This window comes from Seriola dumerili, unplaced genomic scaffold, assembly GCF_002260705.1.
Source record: "Seriola dumerili isolate Sdu_G_001 unplaced genomic scaffold, Sdu_1.0 BDQW01000127.1, whole genome shotgun sequence".
NCBI lineage: Eukaryota > Metazoa > Chordata > Actinopteri > Carangiformes > Carangidae > Seriola > Seriola dumerili.
In genome coordinates this window covers 309,554-319,553 of record NW_019174382.1, presented here as the reverse complement: position 1 = coordinate 319,553, position 10,000 = coordinate 309,554, and the positions used below count along the sequence as shown (strand labels likewise).

The 10,000-nt window shown below is 45.6% G+C and overlaps 1 protein-coding gene across 1 annotated transcript in view; it reads right to left on the bottom strand.

The window, feature by feature from the left end:
- The window catches only part of LOC111224213, a 35,610-nt gene extending 28,730 nt beyond the window's left edge, over positions 1-6,880 (bottom strand). The window contains exons 1-7 of the mRNA XM_022748632.1: positions 4,469-6,880; positions 3,243-3,351; positions 2,901-2,977; positions 1,084-1,287; positions 699-982; positions 354-591; positions 17-276 (exon numbers count right to left, since the gene is read on the bottom strand). Coding sequence (XP_022604353.1) covers positions 17-276; positions 354-591; positions 699-982; positions 1,084-1,287; positions 2,901-2,977; positions 3,243-3,351; positions 4,469-6,880 — 3,584 coding nt within the window. The remainder of the gene's footprint in view (positions 1-16; positions 277-353; positions 592-698; positions 983-1,083; positions 1,288-2,900; positions 2,978-3,242; positions 3,352-4,468) is intronic.
- Between the last annotated feature and the right edge of the window lie 3,120 nt (positions 6,881-10,000).

The window sequence follows — 10,000 nt, the reverse complement described above, 5'->3', positions numbered from 1 at the left end:
CAATCTACGGACTCACCTGGGGCTGCTGTGGAGGGAGGGGGCCGAGCTCGCCTTTCGGAAGCCGTCTTTGACGCTTGAGCGACGCCACGAATCTTTCTCCGACCTAGACCGGACCGGAGGCCCGGAGTCGTCTTTGGAACCGCCTCGGAGCCCCGCCCCCGAGGCACTGAGGGTGATTTCGGAGCGAGACGTCTCCGAGGGGGCGGCCGGGTCCGGGCGGGCCAGCGGGGCGAAACTCAGCTCAATGATCTGCTTGGCACTGTCACAGATCTGACTCTGAACACACAGACACAACGTCTTAACCTCCTGGAGTCAGACAGGAAGTACTGACGTGAAGCGTCCGGTTCTCCTACCTGGATCTCCGGGGTCAGGGTTGGCAGGTCGAAGGTGAACACAGACGTGGATCCAGAGGTCAGAAGGTCCACGCTGTCCAGGCTGCTGTACGAGGTTCCTTTAGCCCGGTGAGACTCTATGATGCTTTCAAAATGGCGGCTGAAGGAGTCGAGGTTGCTGTCGGAGGGTCGGCGGGGGCTGCCAACGGAGATGGGAGACTTGAGGCCGCCGTGGGTGTCAGACGACGCCTCCAATGGCCTGAAGAAGAATACAAACTTTAAAGACTCTGGTGCAGGTGAAGCACAAACATCACGTCCATGATGCATTCAAAGAAAGCTTGTAAATGTGTGTTCTCTCTCACTCACCCCTTCAGCAGCAGACTGAACACCTCATCTTCTTCTCTGGTGGCTCTCTGTCTCTGTTTGTCTCCCTGCATCCTGACACTGGCCCAGCTCACCACACCTTCCTCCTCCTCCTCCTCTTCCTCCTCCTCTTCCTCCTCCTCGCCCCCTTCCTTCCCTCCACCTGTCCAGGGTTTCGGGGAGGCATCAGCGGGACTGAAGGTGGAGTTTCCCAGGAAGCTGCGGTTACTCCCAAAGGCTGAGTCCTCCTCCGCCTCCTCTGCTGCCTCCGCCTCCGCCCGCATCACCTTTACAGTAATAATCAATAATAATCAATAATAATAATATTTATCCTACATGAACATTTAGACATTTTCAGACAAGATGACACCAGCTGAAACCAGATCACCTCGTCCAGGTCGGTCTCCCTGTAGCAGCGCAGTGGAACGGCGTCCAGATCCGTTTCAGAATATTTGACGGTCCGGCGGATGATGCCCGTCTTGGGGTTGGTGCCTAGGGGGTTAGGAGTCACCAGCTCCACCTCGATCTGCTGCACTTTGTGATGCGACAACTTTTGACCCTCTTTGTCCCGCCCCCTCCTCTGATTGGCTTGCTTAAGATGGAGGGAGGAGGGAGGGGTGGGGCTGGGTGAGCAGCTGGTCGGTGGCGTGGTGGGCGGGGCGTCTGCTGGAGGGAAGAAGCAAATGAATGTTTAAATACAGGTCTGGTGTTCTGACAGGAGGTGTACCACAAGGCTCTGTATTAGAACCTGTTATGTTTTCAAAATGCATAAATAATATTATTGTATAAATTATATTATTATTATTATCATTATTATTATTATTATCATCATTACTATTATTGCATAAATAATAATATTGGAGGAAACATCCAGGCAAGCGAAGTGAGGATACGTCTCTATGCAGACGACACAGCGTATTATTTTACAGATTATATAATAGTTATATTTATACAAAAAAGTTAAATGTGCAAAAATTTCAGTTTTAACATTCTCCAGAAATCATTCCGTACTAAAGATAATAAATTTGGATCAGTATTAAATTATGTGTCAGCTGGGTTAATATATGTTTGTGGTCATTTAGAAAGTGTCAGAGAGCACTGACTGAATTTCAGAACTTCTTTGGTTTCAGCTGCTGAAAACCAAAGAAAATAAAATGAATGAATACATGAAAATAAAATGAACATTTCTTGGTTGTGAGCAGCTGAATTCATAAAACAAGAAATTCAAATCTGAAAAAAAAAAAAAAATCACATTTTTCACTATTTTGTTAAATTTTAAAGACAAAATGATTAATGGCAAAGATAATTAAGATGCAGCCCTCTTCAGCTGTCATAATGTCAATGGGTTTTTAAAAACCAATTCAATATTCAATATCAGTATTAGTAAACAAAAACAGTCTGTACAAGAGGTAAAACTAAGCTGAACTTGTCAAAATCTTTATTCATTCTAGATTTCACTGACAAAAACAGATTCATAAGATGAAAACTTAAATGAATAAATAATAAAATATAATAAAATAAATATATAATGATAAAAAATAAAAATAAAATCTAAAAATTGATCTGTTTTTATTTTTGTGTTTAAGGTAACTAGGTTTAAAGTGAGGAGAAAAAAATGACTGAGCAGTTTCCTTAGTTTAAGATACTGTAGAATAGTCGTCGTAACTTAGTATGAATCAAGACATCAGAAGTATTTTGTCAGCTGTCAGTTTAGTAAAGAACAATTATGGTTATAGTCCAAATGCATAAAGTGTTGGCGAGGTGGGCTGACAAGACATCTTTTTGATTAATACAGAAAATATAAAATGATTCATGGTCTACTACATGAATCTTATCCACTGAAGCACTGATGATGTCTGGAATGAATTATCAACACGATAACTAAAAGATTAATGTTTGGAGGCCACACATTCCCACAGCAAACACCAGTGACTTCAGATAATTCAGAGTAATTCACTAAGTAATTCAGAATACTTCAGAGTCAGAGCAACATGCTGAATAAAGAACAGGAAGTGAGTAGTGGTGTGTAGTAATACTGGTGAGTAGAGCTGAATACTGTGAGCTGTGTTCTAGCTGATGTTAAGCTTCAGCTAATTGGCTTAAAGACTGGGAGCTCCTGAAGCTGCTTGTTTACTTTGCTGAGTGAAGAGACAACAACCTGAGGAAAGGCAGAATTAATGAACCCAATTGTACTGCTGTTGTTACCACTGCTACGTCTGTTATATCACCACTACTACTGGTGTTAGTGCTGCTACTCCCAGTACCGCCACTGCTGCTGCACTCTGAACGTGAGGGACTGAAACTGATTGAGAATAAAACAATGATGAACTTTTTTTCATTTCCTTTCATTGTAAAAGGTTAATGGAAGTTAAAATGGTTTAAATCAGATTTCAAATCCATTCAATGCAAACATCTGGAGCATTGATTAAAGAGAACTTCATACAACACGATGGTCACGATGGTTCAAACAAAACAGAATCAGTTAAAACAGAAATTAAACCAATTAAAATAATGTAAAACAAATACAACACCAACAGTCATCAGCACCTTTACTGCAGCGGCTGTCCTCTGTCTGGCCTCCAAACAGGAACTCCCACTTGGCTCGGGCGATCTTCAGTGACCGCGAGGACGGAGTCGTCGCTGAGCCGCTGTCCGACTGCAGGAGGAGGAAACACAGTCGGGTTGAAATACGATAAAGTCTTTATCTATTTTAAATGATATGATATTTACAGTTCTGTGTGTGGTCAGGCAATCTTGCCTCTGGAAGTTAATCAGTGTACATGTTTTTATAATCAGCAGACAAGCTCTGATTTGATTTAAACTACAGCTGCAACGATTATTTGATTAATCAATCAATGAAATTAACTGTTGATTATTTAGACAATCAATTAATCGCAGTAGTTATTTTTCAAGCAAAACTGCAAAAATGTGCAAATGTGAGGATGCCTGAGTTTTCTATCTATATGTGACAGTAACATTTTCAGGTTTTGGACGGTTGGTCAAATAAATCAAGAGCCTGAAATAAATAACCTCGGGCTGTGCTTTTGTGATTTTCCAACATTTATTTATTGAATAAATAATAATATAATAATCAATAATGACAATTGTAGCCCTCGATTAAAGCAATTGGTGGTGTAAATTTAAAATTCAGATTATACAGGAAAAAAAATATTTTCAATGATTAAAATATTAAAGACAATAGGACTGTAGACCAGCGCCTTCACCAAATCACACCAGACAAAAACTAAATAAAGGCATATGAAAATTAAATATGTTTTAATTTGGCAGAAAAAACTGTGATCCAGAGGAAATTAAAGAAACTACAGACATCGTTTATACTGAGGCAGTTTTTCTTTTTTTCAAGTTTTTATTGTTCTGATATTCAAATGAAAACAGTTGTTAGAACTCAACAACATATCCCAAGAGTCTTAGCCACAGAGTTGCCATCAAAGCATTATGGGAGCTGTAGTTGCTGAAGGCTAACAAAATAATCTGATCAGTCCAGCAGGACGTTCATGTTAGAATATGGACGGAAAGATGAACAGAGAGACAAACTAATGAAATGTTGAGGAGGGACTTCAACTTTGTTTTATATTTATAGTCATCAATGTGAATCTGACATCATGACATCATCATGACATCAATCTCACCCCACTCACACATGACCACACCAACTCACAACAAAGCCATACTTCATAACCACATCCTCACACACACAGGGTCTGGCTGTATTTACACACAACCGACCCTCCTCATCCTCCCGTCCAGCCGACCTGTATCCCAGAGCCGGTGTCCGCTGTGTCGTGGCTCGACTGACTCGAAGTTTCGGGGAACAAACTGTCGTTTCTGTCCAGCTGGGAACTGTCTCCCATGCTGCCCGTCACCCCACTGGAGCTCTGAGAGGACGTCCCTCCAGCCCCGCTGTGATCCTGGACCTCCTCCCTCTGATCCTTAGATATGTCTACAACTGACCTCTGGTTCCCCTGCACTGACGTCTTCACCTCTTTGTCATCTCCATCCTTGCTTGGAGTGTAAACTCTAGAGGTTGACTGTCTGTGGTCTTTTTCACAGAGTTCATCTCGGTCCCGGACTGGTCCAGTCTCCCTCCACTCCTGCTGCCTGGAGGTCCAGCTCACGGGTAAACCCTCTGTGTTTTGGCTGGAGAGGTGTCTCCTGGAGAGTTCAGGGCTGTCCCTGGGTGATCGATCAAAGAGGTGATCATACTGCCTCCTCTCCATGCCAGGTGATTTGCGGTCCCCAGTGTACTGTGGTGGCTGGTAGCGGTGCAGGTTGGACATGTCTTTACTGAGTGATGAACTCCGTGGGTCTAAAACTGGAGACTGCGAAGCGGCAGCTCGGTGCAACCTCGCCGGTAAACCTGGAGATGGAGAGAGGCCTGTCTGGGACAAGAAGGGGTTGACACGTCCTGGTCTGGTTTGAGGTATCGGTTTGTCTGTTTTCCATCTGTGGTTCTGGTTATCTGCCTGCAGGGGTTCAGGGGAGTTTTGCCCTTGAAGGGTGGCGTGCGGGTGGGATTCACTCAGGAATGACCCTCCCATCTTGGGACTCTCTGACAGCAGCGACTCAGCTTGAGAAGGTGTTGGAGAGGGGGTCCGTCTGCCTGCAAAGATGGAGGACAGTTTGGTAGCCTCCAAGGCTAATTTACAAGCCAGTTCAGTGTTTGAGGATGGGGAGACACTTCTCCTACCGTTGGTGGGGCTGACTGCTGAATGATCACTGGCTCTGCTGCTGCAGCGTGACGATTTGTAGTGACTCTTATCGTGAGCACTGTACTGTGTACTGTTTCTAGCATTATTACTGGTGTTGGTGATGTTAGCTTTATAGCTACTATTGATAATGTGTTGGGAGTTCCCACTGGTTCGGTAGCCAGTACTGGGCTGGTGGCTGGTGGGGAATGTGCTCGTTGGAATCCCATGCTGGATGTCTGTAGGTCTCCCTGCAGGTAAAGGTGGATGAAATTTGGTGGAAAACTTGGAGCTCTCATCCCCGAGCCGTGGCCTCTGCGGGCTCTGGGGGGGGCCATGTGAGTGAAGTGTTGAGGTTGGAGCCGCTGAGTGGGAGGAGTATCCAGTGTGGGTACATAGGTGGTCAGAGGCAGGACTTCTGGGTATCCCATTCACTGAACTACGGCAGATCCCCCTATCCAGCTCTGAGAGCTGGGCCTTGGATGGCAGGGTGAGGGTGCTGCGAGGCAGGACAGGTGACCCCCCCCAGGACCGGCAGCGAGGGGACTGGTAGTGTCGTGGAAGGGTGGGGCTGCAGTTCTCTGAGCCATGACCGGCAAATCGCCGTCTGAGATCTGGGGATCCAAACTCCTCCAAGGCCCTGTGGGTGGCATCTCCGGCTACTGCCCCCAGGGCAGCCCTCTGCAGGTAAGGCGAGCCCCGTGGGGACTGATTCTGGGATAGGTAGGGGTGATCAGGGTAAGGGTCGCCCGTTGCCGGCTGACCATTGTACCACACTGGGTCACTCAGCCGTTTCCGGAGATGGGCAGGCAGCGGCTGCCCCTCTATTCTGCTCACAGGATTGTCCAACTCACTTTGGCACACAGAAGTACGCCGGCTGCCCATGCTGTGGACGTTAGCTTTCTCTATGTAGCCAAAGGTAACCACAGATGTCCTCCCCTCCTCACCCCCCACCGCTGGGATCTCACAGGACCTACGGTTGCTGGTGGGAGTGGAGGGTACACTCAGCCTCCCCGAACATGTAGAAGATGGGGAGATAAGCACCTTTCCCTGGTAGGGATCCAAGTCTGAAGAACGGGTGCGTCCCAGGGAGCCATGCTGGCCTAGACTATTTGTTCCAGGTGCAAGGACCTGGAGTAACTGCCCAAAACTATCAGACAACACGTCCTGTCGATGGAACTGGGCGGGAGATCCTGGTGCATCAGGGTTTTGGAGTTGGAAGCTGACTGAGTGCCTGGAGGAGGACTTTGAAGGGGCTAAGCTGTGGTTCCCAGTGTGATGCTGAGCGACTGGGGAAACAGCTGGACTGCGGTTGGGACTGGAGTGGGTGGAGCTCGTCTGGGGATGAGGGAGGACGTCTGGGCAATGAAGCATCAGGTGACCGGTCCCATCAGTTCCTCTTCCCGGCACCTTTCCTTCGTCCTCAGCAACAGACCTCACCTCTACGTACAGGTGAAGGACTTTACCTGCCTGAGACATGTTGACAACGGAGTCACCTAAAGGTCTTGATCTTCCTTTTCTGAGGCCCTATGCTATTTGTGCAAAGGGTCCCTCGACCTCCTGGTACCCATCAAAGTGCTCATCAGAAGTCATTCATGATCTTTCTATCCTCCATCTGCTCATCATTTCTTCAACCTGTGGCAAGAAGCAGAGACACACACAAAGTTAATATGATGTAGTTTAGTCAGGACAGCAGAGTCAATCTGAGCTTTTCACGTTCTACATCTCACATCATGCTTTTCATGACAAAGAACCTTCTGATATCATCAAAATAGAAAAACAAAGGCAGATGACAAAAGAACAGACAGAAATTTACAGTATAGTGAAGATTTACATCTTCAGCTTCTTCCTATCGAAGACCAGACACTCTGAATTCATAAATTCCTTCAGGATGTTCTTTCTCACACATTCAAACTTTCAAACATACATTCAGACTCAGGAACCGTTCATGTTTTGTGCTCTGATGCAGCACAACTCGTAAAATAAACAAACTGCTGTTCTATTAACTTGGTTCCAGATAATACTGAAAACATTTGGACTCTTCAGCTGTTTCAAACCAACAACAATAAATGTCATTTGTATGATCTGAACTGTGAAAAAGGAGGTTTCCATCCTACAAGTCATAAACCTTGTGGCTGATGATCAACACTTTGTCAGTGTGAATCTTCTTTGTAGGTCAACTGGTGTCCTCAGACAAACTGGTTCACTGCTGTGATCAGACACCAAAGATCTCTCATGTTTTATTCATCAGATGGAGAGTCGCTGCAAGTTAGCAGGTTCTACTGGGCCTTTACTTTAGGGGTTCTTTAAATGTTCTACTGGTTAATGATGAGGTTCTGTGAGTCCTCTAGGACACTCTAAGGATCCTTTAAGAGGTTCTAGTAGTAAATGAGAAGATTATAGGCGTCCTTTAGGGTGCGGATGTTCTAGGGGTCATTTAAGAGGCTCTTACAGTCATTTAGGAAGTTCTACAAGTTCTGTAGGACGTTCTAAGGATTGTTGGTGTCATTGAAGATGTTCTAGGATTCCTTTAAGAGGTTCTAATGGTTATTGAAGATATCCTAGAGGTCCTTAGAAATACTGCAGCAGTCACGTAGGAGGACTTGGAGTAGGTTAGGAGGTTCTCATGGTCATTGAGGAGATTCTAAGCGTTCCTAAAGGTGTTCTAGAAGTCCTTAGGTAGATCTCCATATTTTTAAAAGGTTCTAGTGGTCATTAAAAAAGTTATACAGTATTTAAGACATCTGATGGTCATTGAGGCAATTCTAAGCTTTCCTAAAGGTGTTCTAGAGGTCCTTAGGTAGATCTCCATATTTTTAAAAGGTTCTACGGCATTTAAGACATCTGATGGTCATTGAGAAGGTTCTACTGTTTATTTTAAGGGTCTTCTCGGTGGGAGAGTTTGGGGTGATGTGTTTCTGTTCCCCATCACCATTATCAAAACACCAAATCAGGAAATATCATCTGAAGAAATGACAATCCAGATCCAGATCAATACACAACAAAGAGCACTGAGGCTGTTCAGGAGGTTTTAGGTGGAACGACTCCTTACTACCTTTTGTCATTTGTAAGTGAGTTCTCAGCCCTTCAGACCACATGTGTCCTTACCCTCTGATAAGGTTAAATACCGTGGTAGTTACAAGTCCATTCATGTCCTTGGCCGGCCTCCAACATGGCGGCCGGAACATGTGGGCCAGCAGGCGCCAAGCGACATGTGAGTTTGATTCGTCTATTAATAGAAGAGGAAAAGCAGCTTGGAGGATCGTCAGGTGAGAAAACTAGAGGCATTGTACGAACTGTCTGATCCACAGTTCACACCAACAAAGACTTCTTACAGTCACACTCTGTTTATTACTTTAGATTTCATGTTTAGCTTTGTGCTCACAGAGATGTTTTGAATGGGTCTACTCTTAATATCACGATCCATTCACATGTTGTATTTTCCGTCGGCTGTATTCTGTCTGTGTTCAGACTTCAGTGTCTGTGTTTCTATCTCAGATCTAACAGTAACTGTGCAGCCGGCTCCTCCTCTCTGCTGTCTGTTGGACGGACGCAGGTCAGTGGTTTAGATCATGAGGAGAGTCTGAAGTCACATGAAAACACAAGAGGCTGCAGGGAACCAACACAACCACACAGTCAACAGAGAGCCCCCGCCCCCCCCCAAAAGACCCAAATAATATTACAACAAGGTTTTATATTGCACTCAAATTAATGATTATTTTCACTTTTGATTTGATTTAAAAAATGAGTGAAACAATTAATTGATTTTATGTTTTTGATGGATCAATCACTGCAGCGGACACTTTGACTGCTTTCAGCGTTTACACTTTTTATTCTTCAGCTTACAAGTTAATCACTTGGGTCACATCTGGATTTTGTTCAGAGGGACTGGACCCACATCTGGATTTGACAGCTGCACTTTGTGACTCTGACCAGAAACCAACAGAGACCAGCAGAGACCAGAGTCCAGAGACCAGCAGAGACCACAGACCACAGACCAGAAGAGACCAGAAGAGTCCAGAGACCAGAAGAGACCAGCAGAGACCAACAGAGACCAACAGAGACCAACAGAGACCAGAGACCAGAAGAGACCAGAAAAGTCCAGAGACCAGCAGAGACCAGCAGGGTCCATAGACCAGCAGAGTCCATAGTCCAGCAGAGACCCGCAGAGACCAGCAGAGACCAGAAGAGACCAGAAGAGACCAGAGACCAGCAGAGTCCAGCAGAGTCCATAGACCAGCAGAGTCCATAGTCCAGCAGAGACGAGCAGAGACGAGCAGAGACCCGCAGAGACCCGCAGAGACCAGCAGAGACCAGCAAAGTCCAGAGACCAGCAGAGACCAGAAGAGACCAGCAGAGACCAGAGACCAGCAGACTGTAGGTTTAAGATCGACTTCCTGTGAGGGTCAGATTTCACCTGGACAAACACTTCCTGTTTACAGGTAAAGCTCAACGCTTCGCTCAAGGACAGCTCAAAGTCAGAACAAGACCAGGTCCAAACCCGGTCCAAGTCTGGACCTGCTGCTGTCCAGTCATCAAATGTGAGATTCACATCTCACCTGTAAACACCTGTGTGTTCTCACAGAAACAGCTGTTCTC